Raw genomic sequence first — 17,244 nt, forward strand, 5'->3', positions numbered from 1 at the left:
GTTATTTTAAAAAAAATACTATTTAGGGTGCAACCTTAATCAATAGTGCATGATCCATCTCTTTCGTACCAACACCAACCCGGATTGCAAATGAACACCTCAACAAAGCCAAACTGAAGATGAAAGAAACCTCGATAAGCATGCATGCACGTCTCGGCAAAGCTTTGTTGGAAAAAAAAGCAAATTTCTCATCTTAAGCCGAGAGAGAGAGAGAGAGACCCGGGGAAGATCTATTGGGATCTTGAGTCGTGGTCATTTGGTTAGGCCGTGCAGCATTTTCTTCTCCTGTTGCAACGCACGCATTTATTTTCTATATGTTAATAACCAAACCATGGATTGATGTGGGAATTGTTTCTAATATATTTTCACATGGATTTGTATGAGTATAAGTATTTGGCTATTTTAAGGCGTATTTGGCTTACTAATAACAACAGCAACAACAACAACAACAACAACAATAATAATAATAATAATAATAATAATAATAATAATAATAATAATAATAAAGGGGCTATTACTTCTGGCGGTACGTCATGAAAATTGCCTCAAAGTTGCAAAATATTATCCACCAATGCCACATATAAGTGATAAAAACGTTTGAGATAGGAGAATACCCGCCTGGGCCGGCCCATCCATTAAGGATCTCTTAGTGCATCTCCACTCGTTCCGGCCCCCCAGCGCATAGGCAGGCGCTCTTTCAGGCGTTTACCCGGCGATTTTTAGGCCCTAGGGGTGATCAAGGCCCCAGCCACGCCCCCAGGTGCTGCCCCCAAGGCGCGGCATATTCAAACTTGATCCGTTCCCGCTCCAAAAAAACGCCACAATCCGGCGATCGGCGCAATAGTTCGGCAATCATCGTCGGTCTTGGCCGCTCGTTTCTTCTTCTTCTTGCCTTTCCTCGTCGGAGCAGGCGCGGGCTCCTCCTCCTCCGGCTCTTCCTTGTCGTAGTCGAGCTCGTCGTCCATGTCGTCGAGATCAATTGAGTCGTCTTGGGCAGTGAACCCGGGGGAAGCGGCGGCGGCACCCGAGCCGGCTGCGATAATGTCTTCCATGTCGGCCTCCGTCGCGTCGGCGTCGCCAAGATGCGACGAGGAGGCTTGTAAGAAGAGCAGTTGGCCGGGGCGGAGAGGTGGCGTCGGGGAGGCTGCATAGTCCGGCGGTGAGTACGTGTATGGATGGTACTGCACGCGGGCGAGGGCGTGCGCTGGACCGGGTGACCATGGGGGAAGGTGATGTTGGGGTTGAATCCGCCGTGTACGTCGCTGTCGGCATAGCCCGGCAACGGCGTGCAACCCCATGGTTGTGGCGACGATGAGAAGCCGGTCGGAGATCCGATGCTTTGCTGGCTCCAGGTCGGGTGTGGGCCGTGGCCATCGGGTGGATTCATCATCCCCGCGCGAGCCGCATCGGCTTGTTCGGCCGAGCGCTCCGCCGCCGCCGCCGTAGCCGCGAGCGCCGCCCTCTCCCGGGCCTTCTTGGCCCTGTTGCGCCTATCGGCGGTGACGGCCTCCCGGCGCTGCACTTCCACCTTCCAGTCGGCGTTGGTCATGCCCGGGGGCTTGGACGGCGGCGCCCTCTGCTTCCTCTGCTTCGGCTGGGCGGCGGTGATGGCGGTTGTGGTATCCATCGCGGCGCAGGGAAACACGTACTTCTTCAGCGGCATGGCGCCCGGCTTCGAAGGGAGGAGGAGGAGATTGGCGGGAGGAATGGAGAATGAGAGGGAAGCCGGGGGAAGCGGGAGGAAACGGCGGGAAAAGGGCCTCCTCTCGCTGACAGAGCGGCCCCACGCCCCTTTTCGCTTATGTCGGCGCCCTAGGCGACACCCGGGCGCTTGGGTTTGGCTCGGGGTCGCCGGCTGTTAATTTGGCGCAAACCGGCGTTGAATGAGATCCGGGGGCGCGACTAGGCCGATTTTTGGCCGTCGGTGGTAAAAATTGCCTGGGGAGGGGGGCTATTGGGGGCGCGGCTGGAGATGCTCTTATACTGCGCTCTCCGCGCTGGGAGAAGACGCAGGACGCCTCTTTGGGTCGGCCCATGTTCGGCCAGCCTTTCTTTATTTCACGTTTTAGTTTTAGTTTTCCTTTTCCGTCTTTTCTTCTGCTTTAAATAATTTGGCGCTTAAAAAAAGTTCCAAAAATTAAGAAAATAAGAATTTTGAAAAATGTTCACATGTTCATGATTTTTTAAAAATGTCCGCACATTCAAAAAGTTCACAATTTTGAAAATAAATGTTCGGGAAATCAAAAAAATGAGCATGGTTTTAAAAAAGTTTCCGTATTAAAAAACATTAATGAAATGGAACAAAATTTCGCCAATTAAAAGAAATCATGAACTGAAAAATATCCTAAAAAATCAAAAACTATTTGCGACATGCAAAATAGTTTATTAATTCATGAAATGTTCACTGATTCAAAAATTACCGTGCATTGCAAAAAAATGTTCGTTAAACAAAACAATGTTCGTGAATTTGAAAATTTGTTCCACCAGTTTCCAAGAAAATGTTCATTGATTCTAGAAATGTTCACCTATTCATGAAAAGTGTATTAAAATGTTCACAATTCTAAAAAAAATGTTTGGAGATAGTATAAATGTTCATGAAATCAAGAAATGTTCATCATTCTAGAATTCAAAAATCTGTAAAAATGTACATGGATTTGAAAAATGTTCACGATTTCAGATATGTTCACGAGTTTAAAAAAAATGTTCATTGTTCACGATTTCACGAAAATCAGAGTGATAGTGTATCTCGGCGATGCAGAAAAATGTGGTCATGACAACTGAAGATTATGATTATTATTTTCTCCCAATGGAACGCACAGTCCGTTTTCTATACTACTATTAAACAATCAAACAAGAACTTTTTTAAGCACACCCCACAAAGTGTACACAGATCCAATACCACCGCACGATTAGACCCACTGAAATCAATCTAACGGTTAGACTTAACCTAACCCATTTTCTCTGTGCACTTAGCAATTTACATTGACTGACCGTACTCCACCGTGGAGGAAAATATGAAACTCCACGCCTGGGAAATTAGGATACTAATAATCATGGGTGCATCACATTGTAGGAAAGTAAATCAGAGTGCATCCATCCTATTAGGAAACTAATCTCAGACAAATCCATCATATTAAAAAAACTTATCTCGGACGCATCCATCCTATTAGGAAGCTAATCGTGAGCCGCCTGCCGCCATCATGCACATCAATCGGATTTATTTTGTTTCATGACAGAGAAACCATATACCTTTCGCTATTTTGCCACATATATTTATTCTTATATACTTGTGCAGTTTCAAATGATCCAACATATCTGCAGTCATCAAACTTGAAGACATACTGTTTAAGGCCTTATTTGCACCGCCTCTCTTTCTTTGTCTGCGCGCCTCTTTCCTCCAATAATAATAATGAATAACTCTTTCCGGATCAGGTATTACACTGTTACAAATGTATGCTGAAGCTACTCCTTACGACAAGGAAAAAGAGGATGAATGCTTTCTATCATCACCAGTTTTGTAGCATGTTCCAAATTGTTGGCTCTTTCTTATTTGAGGATTCATCATGTTTTTTGTAATTTAAAAGCTGACCTGAAAGCTTGATAAGGTTAAGCTTGACAAATACTCTGAAATATTGTTCCTTCCATCTTTATTTTTCTTTCTAACCATTTCAGTCTCTACATGCACAGAGCGTCTTACGGCATTGTAAGTTAGTATGGTTGCCAACACATAAACACATACAAAACTGGATAAATACTTTCTATCATGATAATTATTGGATTTTTTTAGCCCTTTTACATTTCAGTTAGTTCTTGTAAATCATCTTTATTTTATATAGAAGTCGTTGTAGTCACATATCATCTTCTATTTCATATTATCCATAGTAGGTAGCTATATAATTTTGGCAATCCACACAACCATAAAATATATATAATTCGATCCAAATTAGTCAAGTATATATTTTGCTATGCAGATTAGTAGAATAACATAAGATTCAAGAATTAACCATCTAGAACAATATAATTGCACCGTAAGGCAGTTCATACTTTTTTTTCCTGGCTACGTTCGAAGAGAAGACTACACTACAAGCCTATATTACTGCATTAATAAATAATTGCTAATTTTATTTAAATAAAAATATTTTCTACGATTATTCTATGAAGCAACATAACCACTATCGTTTCTCACTTTTGAAAATACAATTTGAGCGACATCAAACATTGTGTATCCATTTGATTTATATTTTTAAAAACATTGTTTTATATCATGTGAATCTCACCTGATTTACGTTTGAGACGTGCGTTGCACGTGCATTCTTACTAGTGCAAGTAAAAACTAAAACAAAAAATGCATATGATTGTTGTACAATTACACAATGTCTATTGGTATTAACTAGTAAGTGTGCCCGTGCGTTGCACCGGGAGAAAAAGTTTAACATGCCATCCATCACGTCAGAAGCTAGCGGGTCGAGCAATGTGGGACTTTTAGGGAGGGAAGCGCAAAACATATATGATTAACCTAAGGTAGCGAGACATGTAATCAATGGACCCCGTGTCATGTGAAGATGTATCGTACGAAGGCAACCACATTTCATCATATAAAAACAATAAATCCACGTCGCCTCGTTGGTAAAGCCGGGAGCCAACGAGAAAAATAGAGGGGGCCAAGGTGCCGCCGGCCTGCTCAACGCGAGCCGCCGCCCTACTGCACATGTGCAGATTCAGTGCCAATCAATGTCATCCGCACGACCGTACATTGTCACTCTTATGCGCATCGGTCCAAAGAAAGAGATGAAGAGAGAGAGGAAAGGCTACAACCCCCCTCAAAAGCATATAAAAGAGCATTATGGACCTTTGGCAAAGCGTACATATACCTATACACTCCTACATCCATCCTCGTGAGAATTTCCTATTTGCTTGTATCGGTGGTGTTCTATATGCTGAGTTGTGTCTCACATCTTGCACCGTCGCTGCCAACCTCGCTGTTGGCGCCACTCATCGCCATGCAACCACACGTGCCGTCATGCCAGCACAACTGACAGCCAAGCACACGCGTTGTCTTTGATCAAGCCTCCATTGCCCCCCACATCAGCTGCGTAACACTCACAAATCGCCGACGCCCTACTACACACTACAGGCACTGATGCCCTTGTCCAGCCATGCTGAGTCGTGCGCTGTTGTGTGCCATTCCCATCGCGTTTGTTGTCATGTGCCTTTCGCCACCTTCCGCTACCACTCGTTGCCCTTGTAATTGAAGGGGCGCACACACATGATTAATTGGTTAGTTTTTATTTGGCAATCATGCCCTCGTAATCGAAGAAGTAAGTTTTAATCTTCACCCTTTGATTTAATAAAAAGGGTGTATTGATTTGGAAGTGCCGTTGATTTTACAACTTTATACTCTCTTTGTTTCTAAATATAAGTCTTCTCAAAGATTTCAATGCTAACCATATAAGGAGCAAAATAAGTAAATCTACATTAAAAAATGTTTATATGCATCTGTGCATAGTCTTCGTTGAAATCTGTAAAAAAAAGACTTGTATTTAGGAACGGAGGGACTATCATATACTCATCCTATCCCATAAGCTATACACTTTCTTTCCCGAAGAAGCTATACACGTTCTTCCCGTAAAAAATAAACTACACGTTCAAAGCTAGTCTAGAAAGCAGCTCGATTGATTTTGTAGCCAATTTTGCCCAGTTGCCGATGATGTATGTATTTTTTTAGAATGCTCTAGATCAAAGCGGTGGAATAGGGATCGCTAGGCTCGTTGGGCAGCCTTATCTTTTGAGGAGGCAACCCCACTCGTTTCTGTCCCAGTTTTTCCCCCTTCGCAGATTTTCCCCTTGTTCCGACTCCAGCATCCAGCCTCCTCCAACCGCACCTAGAGAGGAGCTCGTCTGTGCCACAAGCCAGCCCAACTGCCGCCGCCCCTCTCCTCCTCTCTCAGCTTTTCCCTTATCCTTCTTCACTCTCTATAATCTTTGTTTTGTCCAGGAAGAGAGTCGCGAAGGAACAACCCGTGGCACTACGGCCACCTTGGTCCTTGGAGGAGCTCGCCCCGCCGACGGGCCGGCCACCTCTCTGTTGGCCTCGTGCTCCTCCGTGTCGATTCGAACAATCCCGCACCCCCGTGGCCTTGGAGCTCTGCCCGCCTCCGACCGGCCGCCCCTCCGGCAGCCTCGGGCTCCTCCACCTCGATTTGTCCGCCCCGTCGCTGGATCCACGCTGGAGCAGCCGGATTCGTCGCCCCGCCGCCTTGGAGCTCTGCCCGCCTCCGACCGGCCGCCTCTCCATCGGCCTCAGGCTCCTCCGCCTCGATATGTCCGCCCTGTCGCCGGATCCACGCCGGAGCAGCCAGATTTGCCGCCCCTTGTCTGTGCTGCTGTCGGGAGGAGGAGGTCGCTCGAGAGGAGCGCCCGTTCGTCCGGGACGTGGGCCACGCAGCTGGCTCCACTCCTGCCGCAGGTCTTCAAGCAACTTCGGTTCTCTCTCTATCAACTCTCTCATCCTCCATGCTGTAGACAACTCAAATCCGTGCCGGGCACTCCATTGTTTGATTTGAAAAGTACGTTGTAGATTGAGAAGGTGTTTGGTATAGCTGCGGCGCTCCGGTGGCCGGCCGGCGCGGGGAGGCTTGAGCGCGAGCCCGCGCGTGGAGGCGCTGTGTGCGGTCGGGCGACGGACGCCGGCAGATGCAGGGTGTTTTTTGTGAAAACAGTTTCATCAGATTCACTTAAACAGGGATTGCGGGTTGAATTCTCCGAAACAGAGGGGCTTTTCTGTAAAAATGCCAATAACGTACTACAAAAACCCAATTCTCTTTATTATTAGGTAAAGATGTAAGTATCATAATATAATTAATACATTTGATGCATGAATTGATGTGGATTTTTGTTCCCATTGCATGTTGTTGACCAGACATTTGGAATGCAGGATTTTTACAAGATTTTCATAGAAAGAGAAAATTCCTTATTTGACACTGTCTTAAAATCTGGTTCCTTATTTGACACTGGAAAAGTTTTTCTTCCCTATTTGACACCAATTCGAAATTTTATTCCCTATACGACACTTCCGTCCATTTTAAGCCTAAATGACACGTGAAAAGACCATTTTGCCCCTCATGCAGTATGTGTGTGTATGCGCACGTGGGTGCTGTTGCATGCGTGGGTGATGCTGCGTGTGTGTGTGCTGCTGCATGTGTGTTTGCTACTGCGTGTGTACGTGCGTGTGTGTGTGCTGTTGCGTGCCTATGTGATGCATGCGTGTGTGTGCGCTGCTGCATGTGTGTGCGTGCATGTGTGTGTGTGCACCCGTGTGTGTTGCTGCGTGTGTATTGCTGCATGTGTATGTGTTGCTGCGTGTGTGCTCCTGCCCTCGCACTGATGCTGCGTGTGTGTGCTACTGCCTCGCACACACACCATACCACATAAGGGGCAAAAGAGTCTTTTCAAGTGTCATTTAGGCTCAAAATGGACAGAAATGTCATATAGGGAATAAAATTTAGAACTTGTGTCAAATAGGGAAGAAAAACTTTTAATGTCATATAGGGAATAAAATTTAGAACTTGTGTCAAATAGGGAAAAAAAACTTTCCAATGTCATATAAGGAAGCAGACTTTAAGATAGTGTCAAATAAGGAATTTTTTCAAAATAATACCCCCTAAGTCTGGAAATAGTTGACGGTAAAAGATTTGCCTGCAAAAAAATTAAACCTATTTTTAAAAATACAAAAAATAACTCTTATTGGACTAGACTTCAGGCAGAAAAGTGAAGCCCAAGCCCGGCCACAGCCCAAGACACCAGGCCAGGATGTCCATTCCAGGATTACTATATGGGTAATTCTCAAAAAAAAAACAGGATTACTATATGGGTCGATGAAACCCTAACCGATTGCCACCTTCAACGATGCGACAAATACACATGAAAATAAAATGGTATGATATGCAAAGAAATCAAGAAAATACTTTAAATAAATCTATCAAGCATACCCTGAGCCCCGAGGGCCAGGCTGAGCGTCCTGACTAAATCGTTCCAGCCAGACAGCTTCATTGGTCCATTTCAAGTTTTCAACAGCATTTTTCTAAGCAGAAACACACCCCCCCCTTTCACATATGGAAGAATATATAGGCTCGGATAAGCTTGCACAACACAAACATTGTAAGTGTTGTAAGCTTCAACGAATTGTAGTACTTGAACTCAAAAACTGTTCAGCAGCTGAAGCGATAGCAATCCATCTCCAGGACAGAATTGAACTACTCAGTCCATGTAGCGCCCAACATCTTCGACATAAAACTGTAACGGTCCGCGGCCTCATCGATCTGAAATTGAACCCAAGGCATGCAATAAATAAGTGAATAAGTGAAACTAAAACATAACTCTAGGACTTGAGAAGCGGTTTTGCACAAACCAATTTTTTAGTCGGCCTGCCAGCTCCATGCCCTGACTTGCGGTCAATGCGACCAATTATTGGGTTGGTCTGCGGGCTGTTCTCAATGCTAGTGCACAAGACATGCTGCATTGTCTGCGAATAGCAAGCAAAGCAAAAGGTGTAAGAACAGTAAACACGCAAGGAAACACACTAGCTAATCATCAGATAATGCTTAGATATTCAAGATAGTTTGCAACATCTGCCATCAAACAGCAATGCATACAGGTGAAGGTTTGTAATTACAAGAACTTATAGTTAGGGTCTGATCATGGTTTCAGCAACAGTAGCACCTGCATATAGCTTGACAGTCTAGTTCCATGTGACGACACACCAAATTTCTCACTGACACACTACAAATTACATGGTTGTAAAACTGATTTGTACTGTAAATGACAAATAAGAACCACAATAAATTGTCTTCATTTGCATTTTGCACTGAAAAACAATTATCATTAAACTGCAGAACAACAATACAACCAAAAGACAATCTACATTTCTTCAAAATATGATGGTAACCTAACCTCTACGAGTCAAAAGTACAGAACACCCAAAGATCCTATTAAGAGCACCCAAAACTATCAGAAAACGAGTCGAAGTAGAGATGCACGATCGAATACAAAAAGAGAACCAGGAGAAGTTGCTACTTGTTCATTAAAAAGTCAGCCTTTACTTGAATACCATCCATGTACTTTCTGAAAATATATATTTAGGAAAAGAGTCTATATGATGTTTATGTTTGTGCAGTTTATCAAATCACAAAGTTGTTAACTTATCCAACAAACTCAGTGATACTCATGTGACCAACAACTTGACCCCTGGACAACTAAAAAGGTCTTATAAAGCTTAAAATTTCCACTTTTGCATGGATTAAGACATTGTTTTACAGTATGAAGTAAGAAAGAGATATCTATTGATAGCTGTGTTTGGCTTTTCATCGTGTGGTTATGTTTACCCAGTGAATTATTATGTTGAGGTATTTGAATAATGAACAATAATGGAGTTCAGACTACAGGACAGAATAAACTAAAATAAAACATAACTGCCCCTGTGACAAACAACAAGAGTGTAAAATCAAAGAGGTAAATACAATATTTTCCACATTCACATGATATAAGTTAAACTATATCATATCTATGCCATCAATTTTCATATCGAATAGAATACTAAGTGGTAATGGAGGATTCAAATTCTACTTACAGCCAACAACTTCAGCGAGTGCAATGGCACAACACGGTCATCATGATCAGCTGTCAACAGCATGGTTGCTGGATACTGACAATTATCACCAAAGCTTTGCTCCCAAGGTCTCTTCACGTTATGAAGGGGAGAATATCTAGTAAATGCCCACCAGTAGTACAACACATAAGTACGCAAAAAAAACGTCAAGAATAATTTACTACAGCAAATGCAAGAATGATGAAACAAATATGAATTGAACACTTAGGAAACAAAACAATTAGATCAACCACCAGAGCAATAGCAATCCACTCCCTAATTATATCTCCAAGTAATGAGCAAGTCCACTTTTACTGTCTGGTCCTAAAGACGGCTTTTTGCTGATCGTGTTGTACTGTAGGGATCATGCACCGCTGTTCATGCGAGGTGAGCTGTACCATTAATCGGAAATTGGAGGGATAGTTCTATTGTTGGTTAGGTTTATTTATTTTTAGATATATTCATATACCTATGCAATAATTTTTTTCAACTAATATTCAATTAATCTTAGCATATTTTCCCCTATCTAATGGGAGCAAGTGTGGTCTGATTCCATCAAATCTCTCCTACTTAAAAAGCATGAAAGGTTTTGATGGTGTTACGGCCTAGGGGTGCCTTGCCTTGCTGGTTACCAGCCCAAGGCCCCCTAGGTCGGTTCCGCCCTGGGCCACATAGGATAAGACTCTGGAAACCTTGCCGTTCAAGGCAAGGAAGCCAGAGCCATGGAGGACTCCCCTCCACCACGTATCCGACTAGGTTGTGTAACCCTAGGGGCCCCGTTATGTTAAATAAGCCGGGGCCGAGCTAGTTGATAGATCATCATACAATCCTTCAATTTTACCTGTACTTTGTACACCCCAATCACAATATACATGGAGGAAGAGTTGGGTTTACCTCTATCGAAGGGTCCGAACCTGGGTAAAATCGTCTCATGTTTCTCCTCCGACCTAATCACCACCGGGATACCCTACCAAGGGATCTGCCGGAATCATCTCCGACAGTGGTGGCCCATTCAGATCTCGCGTGGTGAACGCAGAGGTTTGATGGGATTGCTGAATCATCACCACGCAAGATCTGAATGGGCCACCACTGCTTCAGCGATCCCATCAAACCTCTGCGTTCACCACGCAAGAATCTTCAGTGACCATAAACCATACTTGAACCATACCCGTACATGTATCTCTCAAAACCATACTTGAACCATACCCGTTTAATGCCATTTTAAGCCCAACCAAAACTAAACCCTCTATTTTTTCCACCCAAACTAATTTAAACCCAATACATAACCGTGGGTTTAAACCCAATACGTAACTATGGGTTTGCTTCAATGTATATATGATTGCACAAATCGACATGTCAAGAAGCAAATGGCATAGAAAAGACATAAGTGCATCTACAATAGTTTGGGAACAAAGTTATCGTTGAGATATGGTCAACACACAACAAGTGTCAAAAAGACAACGCCCACGACTGAAAAGCTCACTGACAAGTGCATTAAAACCAATTGCTTAGCTAAAGCAGAAGCAGACACATTCAATTTGCATGTGTTGTTTCCCCATAATACAGAATTACATAATGCATCGCATCATGTACGCGGATCAAAGATACTCGTTGACGATGCGTCGTTGCTTATTGCACATAACCAATGCCCTAAAACCGGTTTGGATCCATAGTTTACAGCCGTTAATAACCAAACTGTTTAAGCCCATAACCAACTATACCCAAATTGGTTTCTTCACATACCCAAACCAAAACCAAACTAAAAAAGATTCAGCCCCATAAAACCTGAATCAATCAAACCCAAAGTAAGAACCAAACCGTTTCACCCAGTTTTTTAATAACCATTCCCAGGTTTACGCAAGATCTGAATGGGCCACCACTGTCGGAGATTACAGCGATCCCATCAAACCTCTACGTTCACCATGCTAGATCTGAATGGGCCACCACTGTCGGAGATGATTCCGGCAGATCCCTCGGTAGGGTACCCCAACATGGTGATTAGGTCGGAGGGGAAACATGAGACGACTTTACCCAGGTTCAGGCCCTATGATAGAGGTACTCCTGCTCTGTGTATATTGCGATTGGGTGTGCAAAGTACAGGTAAAACCAAAGGATTATATGATCCATCAACTAGCTCGGCCCCGGCTTATATAACATACTGCGACCCCTAGGATTACACAACCTAGTCGGCTAAGTCCGTGCAGGGGAGTCCAGTGGAGGCTTCCTTGCATTGAACAGCAAGGCTTCAAGACTCTTCTCCTACGAGGCACATGGGCCGGACTGACGGCCCAGAGCAGAACCAACCTAGGGGCCCTCGGGATGGCCTACTTGGGCCGGTAACCAGCAAGGAGAGGCACCCCTGGGCCATAACACCATCATAAGGTATTCAAAGGAGCTCTCAAGGTTGCTAGGATTGAGCGTCTCATTTTTGCGTATCAATCGACCGATCCGTGCGCCGCCTCGTATAGTCAGCACGACAAAGTTAACATAAAGTCTGAACCAGTTTACTAGTAAATCCCTAGCCGGTTACAACTTAGAACCCAGGATGCCAGGTAGATACAGGTTTTGGAGTACGATGATGCGTCCCCGTGTAGAAGTCAGAGTAATCGGCCCGATCCGATACCTATATTTAGCCTAATAAGTTGTAGGATCTGTGTCATCCGGGCACTCTTGTAACAGAAAATGACATGCATTTGGGCACGTGTGCGAGATTTATTTATTTTCTGATTTCTTTAACCAAGGGGAAGAGAGCAAGGCTAAACGTGCAACTCAATGGAAGTATTAGCACATGAGCTATTTTGCTAAAGTTAGCTCCCAGCATGAGTGTCTAATTTAATTAGGTGCTCCGCACCACCTCCTCTTTACTACGGGGGGCCCAAGCTCCACCACTGCCAAAAGATCAATACTAATGTGGCATGGCAATATTGTAGATGACCCCACAACCAATGCAGTAATGACTATATAATGTCTAAACTAATAGTGACAAACAGGTATCTGGAAACAACAGAAATTCCCATACTTGATAAGCCAGCCGAATTCTTCTTCCTTATCTGAACAACCATAATCTGTAGTCCAGGCATGACCTACAGAAAACATCAAGCATCTATTGATAAGCTGTATAAATAAATAGAGGTAAAGTACAGCTAATCACCAAGTCCACAACAGAACTAGAAAATACCGATTGTGAACTTGTGAAACCGAAGCATATCCATGACACCAACATGAGCCAGGGCACACCCAAAAAGGTCAGGCCGCTGCAACACAGTGCAGGTTAAAGATATGCATGCCAAATATTGTATTCTGATATTAACATAAGATAAACTTGAAAGCTCATGTAGCTTTGTAATAAAATGAGGATTTACTCTAACCTGGTTAATACAAGCAGCAATTAGAAGACCACCATTGCTTCCACCTTCAATACATATTTTCTTGTTACTTGTGTAACCAGAAGAAATAAGTTGTTCCGCACAAGCAATGAAGTCATCAAAACAATTCTGTTTCTTTGCAAGTGCTCCAGCTTTGTGCCATTCCTCCCCATATTCTCCACCACCCCGGATGTTCGCAATGCAGACAACAGAACCCATGTTCTTGCATAGGACAAGACGACTAACACTGAAAGAAGGGGTAATGCTTATGTTGAATCCACCATAACCATATAGCAAAGTTGGATGTGATCCATCGAGTTCGATATCTTTCTTCGACATTATGAACATGGGAATCTTGGTTCCATCCTTACTAGGGACAAAAATCTGAAAAATCAATAGTTAGCAAAACTAAAACAGTAATAGTAGTAAAGCGGTAAGATTTCAGGGCAGGCCAAAAAAGAGGCTACAGGCTTAAAAATATTTAGAAGAAAGAGATCTCTAACAAAAACTGAAGTTGTCACTCCGCTGGGCCTGGATCGATGAACCAGTTTGACAAACAGAAACTCCCGGTGACTAGTGGGAGTTTCGGTTTAGCTCTGCGATTGCAGTGCTCTTATGCTTTTTGCATGGACCGTGTTCACAAAACAGGGGAAACTTTTGCCTGATAAAATAGAACTAGATAAAAACCAGCTGTGCCAGAAAACAACAAGAATCAGCAACATTACCCGAAGGCAAGAAATAGGGGGAAATCTAATCGAGTTTGCCCTGTCGATACTTCTAAAAATAGATTTTACTCAAGACAACGTAACTTGCGAGAACGACCAAATCTTTTTTAAAACTAAATAAAAAATATTGGATTTGAGTTGGTGATCAATTTGTTAAAACTCAAAAAAAAAATCCTCATTTTTTCATGTTTAAATACTTGAATAGAACTTGTAATTACCATCTACTTAGATTGGTGATCTTAGTTAGCTATTATCCTATATTAAATGTTTAAAAATTAGAGGATGCATGACATACCTGCTTAACTTCAAAGCTTGTGCGATCGAACCCAGGAACTGAAATTTCTCGGAAGGTCTTCATTTCAGGGATTGTAGATGCTAAGTTACACCTATAAATAATACCCGGAGAAAGAAAGCTCGTGAAGCCAATAAAAACTTCCTTGTCTCCCCGTCTACAAGAGATCTCTGAAACAGAACCAATCTCTAGAGGCAACTGATGAAGCAAATTTCCAGTTATAAGGTCTCTTATCTGCAGAGTGTGCTTAACATCTGACATGTAACACACCACCAACTGGTTTCCATTAACCGCGTCAGCTGACTCGAGCACATCTCTTTCATGCTCAGAAAGAACATCAGTCCACACCTCTGGCTTTTTTATATTTACCCTTACCAGCTTATTCTTTGGAGCATTTTTATTGGTCAGGAATGTAAATTCATCACCATCGTTTGCCACAACTTGATATTGAGCATCAAAGTTGTCTATAAGCTTGACAAATGGAAGCATCTCCTTTGTCTCTCTGAAACCCTCTAATCCATGGGTAAGTGAAGAAATTTCACAATAATATAGCTTGTTGACAGGATCACAACCATCATAGGTACCCAGTATGATGTACTGCCAACAAAACATAAGGTTAAGATAACTATCTTCTGTAGGAAATATATAGCTTCCAAGACATTTCACTAATTAAATAGTTGAAGGTATAAGTCCATAGTCCCTCTGCCTTCTGTGATTGGCAAAACATATGTAAACCACTTAAAAAGCATGCAGATTACACCCTCATTAAAATACTAGTGTGCTGTTTTAGGCACTGTACTCTTGCAATTTTAGTCCTCTATTGCTAGATTTATTATTATAGTTGGTGCTGGCCAAATGTGATTAAATCATTAAAGAATTAGGATGAAAATTTATTATATTTGGTGCTGCCGAAATGTTTAGTGATATGTTTTAAATCATACATTCAAAGATATTATTTTGAAAATTAAGTGAAGATACATGACATTTGTGCAAATAATAGTAATATATGAATTTTAAACCATACAACAACAACAACAACAAAGCCTTTAGTCCCAAACAAATTGGGGTAGGCAAATAATAGTAATATGGTATGCAATTTGTTAGTTACTAAAATCTTTTAGGGTCATTAATCTGAAGACACGAATGGAGATTTTGACAACCATGACATAGACACACTGAAAAGAAAATGAAGAACCAGATATGGTCTAAGAGAGGGAAGGGAAATACCTTTCCATCTTCAGTGACCGATGCACCAAGGGAATGTTTGGGGTTTTCAGGATCTTTCCAGCATAGTATATCCTCTGACTGATCAGACCCCAAGATATGGTAATATATCTGATGATTAAGATTGATATTTGTCTCGGTTCCAGCATCCAATTCCACTCTGACAAAAGGAATGACAAGAATTAAGAAGTGGGTACTATATTATAAAAAGGTAGAAAAGCCGTAGACCTACCCAGGCGCAGGATATCGGCCATAGAAAAACCCTTTTCCGTCATGTGTCCAACTTATAGATGAGAACTTCACCTGCATCATAGATAGCCACATGTAGGATTTCATGAAAAATTAGGAGAATCAACAGGTAAGCACAGTACTGTTCAGACAAAAAAGAAACGATTCTACTAAGGTGCAATAGCGAGTTGCAAATCTACTTACCCAGGACAATTTGTCAGACATAAGCTGCCTGTCTGCAATGCGCATAACGCGAATAGTGATCCAGTCACTGCCACTCTCACTTAGCCCGTAAGCGATGTACTTGCCATCCTCGCTAATAGAATATGTTGAAAGAGCAACAGTTCCATCCTTGCTTAGAGTGTTTGGATCCAAGAGGACCTCCGCCTTTGCTTCCAAATCATCCTGCATTGTCACGGCAAAGCGCGGTCAAACTACTGTACCAGCTCATCAAGAGCGTACTGGGGCAACACGATTTGAACAGAGACACACGGTAGTGGTGAAACTATAAGCAGAAACAATAATAATCAGATAATAATGGCGTGGCGCATTCCTAATCGGGGAGTTGCACGTGACAACAGATCACCACCATCACTAATCAGGGGCCAGCACGGGAGTGACAGGGAAGCATGTAGATGCATGATATTTAATTCCACTATCGATGCAGAGCTCGATCTGGGCGTGTGGCGGGCAGGCGCACCTGCACGTAGAGGACGCTCTGGGCCTGGAGGCCGGAGTTGTGGAAGTGGAAGTACTTGTCGCCGCGGCGGAAGGGCGCGGCGTGGCGCGGGTGGTCGAAGAGGCGCGTGACCTCGCGGCGCAGGCCCTCCCTGTCGGCGCAGCCGGCGAGCACCGACTCGGCCAGCTCCGCCTGGGCCGCCACGAACTCCTTGGCCTCCTCCGAGTCCGGGTCCTCCAGCCTGCGACCGCGAAGCGCAGTCAGTCAAACCAAACTCGAAGGCCAACACAAAAAAAAGCGCGGTCAATCTTACCAGCGGTAGGGGTCGGGGATCTGGGCGCCGTGGTAGCTGTCGACGACGGACTCGTCGCGGCGGACGGGCGGGTAGGCGAGGCGCACGGCGTCCCCGGCGACGGAGCCCATGGCGGCGGCGGCGCGCGGGAGGTGGAGTGAACGGCGGGAGGGGAGCGGGAGGTGGGAGGAGGATTTCGAAGTGGAGGGACGGCGTTGTGGCGGAGGTTGCAGGCGGCGGAGGGGGCGGAGGGATTTAAGTAGAAGCATTGTTAAACTGCGAACTGCCATGGCGTGCTGGGTGCGGCCACACGCACCGCCGACTGGGACGGAGGAGGTTTGTTGGCCACGAGCGTGTGGGTCGATGACGTGTGGGCCGTAGGGGTCGCGGATTGGTGGTCAACAATATCGTGACTTGGGGAGTCTGAGCCGGGCGTCAATTGAAAAGGGGATAGATTCCTATTGGAACGGGCACTCCTAGGGAAATCGGTTGGAGCTGGAAGATTTCTTAACATAAACAAGGATACTCCCTCCGTCCGGGTGTATAAGTCATTCGCGTAGTTCTAGGTCATCGATTTGAGGAATTAAATATGTGTTATATGTCATGAAAAGTATACCACTATATTTCCACACGGATGTAGTTTCTAAATATATATTTTTTGTCACATATAATACATATTTAGATAGTTAAATTATCGACCTAGAACTACGCGAATGACTTATACACCGGGACGGAGGTAGTACAATATTTTGTAGCTCGAAAGCACGTGGACTGTCGCGTCGACCTCCATCTACGA

General features: G+C 43.8%; 2 protein-coding genes across 2 annotated transcripts; one reads left to right on the forward strand and one right to left on the reverse strand.

Annotated features, from left to right (window-relative positions):
- The first annotated feature begins 1,607 nt into the window (after positions 1-1,607).
- On the forward strand, positions 1,608-6,901 carry LOC123138956 (uncharacterized). The gene is made up of 3 exons (XM_044558800.1): positions 1,608-1,835; positions 5,726-6,466; positions 6,578-6,901. Exons 1-3 carry the CDS (start codon positions 1,608-1,610, stop codon positions 6,830-6,832), a joined length of 1,224 nt encoding a protein of 407 aa, XP_044414735.1. The 3' UTR covers positions 6,833-6,901.
- Positions 6,902-7,942: 1,041 nt separating this feature from the next.
- LOC123136149 (prolyl endopeptidase) lies at positions 7,943-16,768 on the reverse strand. Its single transcript, XM_044555462.1, has 12 exons — positions 16,470-16,768; positions 16,178-16,397; positions 15,682-15,882; positions 15,482-15,552; positions 15,253-15,409; positions 14,029-14,622; positions 13,012-13,392; positions 12,822-12,897; positions 12,663-12,726; positions 9,626-9,761; positions 8,408-8,521; positions 7,943-8,318 (listed from the first exon to the last, which is right to left on the reverse strand). Exons 1-12 carry the CDS (start codon positions 16,736-16,738, stop codon positions 8,253-8,255), a joined length of 2,349 nt encoding a protein of 782 aa, XP_044411397.1. The 5' UTR covers positions 16,739-16,768; the 3' UTR covers positions 7,943-8,252.
- Positions 16,769-17,244: the final 476 nt, after the last annotated feature.

This window comes from Triticum aestivum, chromosome 6B (assembly GCF_018294505.1).
Source record: "Triticum aestivum cultivar Chinese Spring chromosome 6B, IWGSC CS RefSeq v2.1, whole genome shotgun sequence".
NCBI lineage: Eukaryota > Viridiplantae > Streptophyta > Magnoliopsida > Poales > Poaceae > Triticum > Triticum aestivum.

What these genes read in the sequence shown, in the direction of transcription:
- LOC123138956 (XM_044558800.1), top strand. Translation starts at nt 1,608, where the DNA reads ATGGCGGTTGTGGTATCCATCGCGGCGCAGGGAAACACGTACTTCTTC. An exon ending in GGCGACACCCGGGCGCTTGG is followed by an intron (nt 1,836 to 5,725) that starts GTTTGGCTCGGG and finishes GTATTTTTTTAG; the next exon opens with AATGCTCTAGATCAAAGCGG. An exon ending in TGGCTCCACTCCTGCCGCAG is followed by an intron (nt 6,467 to 6,577) that starts GTCTTCAAGCAA and finishes AGTACGTTGTAG; the next exon opens with ATTGAGAAGGTGTTTGGTAT.
- LOC123136149 (XM_044555462.1), bottom strand. Translation starts at nt 16,738, where the DNA reads ATGGCAGTTCGCAGTTTAACAATGCTTCTACTTAAATCCCTCCGCCCC. An exon ending in CAAGCTTTGAAGTTAAGCAG is followed by an intron (nt 13,393 to 14,028) that starts GTATGTCATGCA and finishes TTGATTTTTCAG; the next exon opens with ATTTTTGTCCCTAGTAAGGA. An exon ending in TTGCTGCTTGTATTAACCAG is followed by an intron (nt 12,898 to 13,011) that starts GTTAGAGTAAAT and finishes ACTGTGTTGCAG; the next exon opens with CGGCCTGACCTTTTTGGGTG.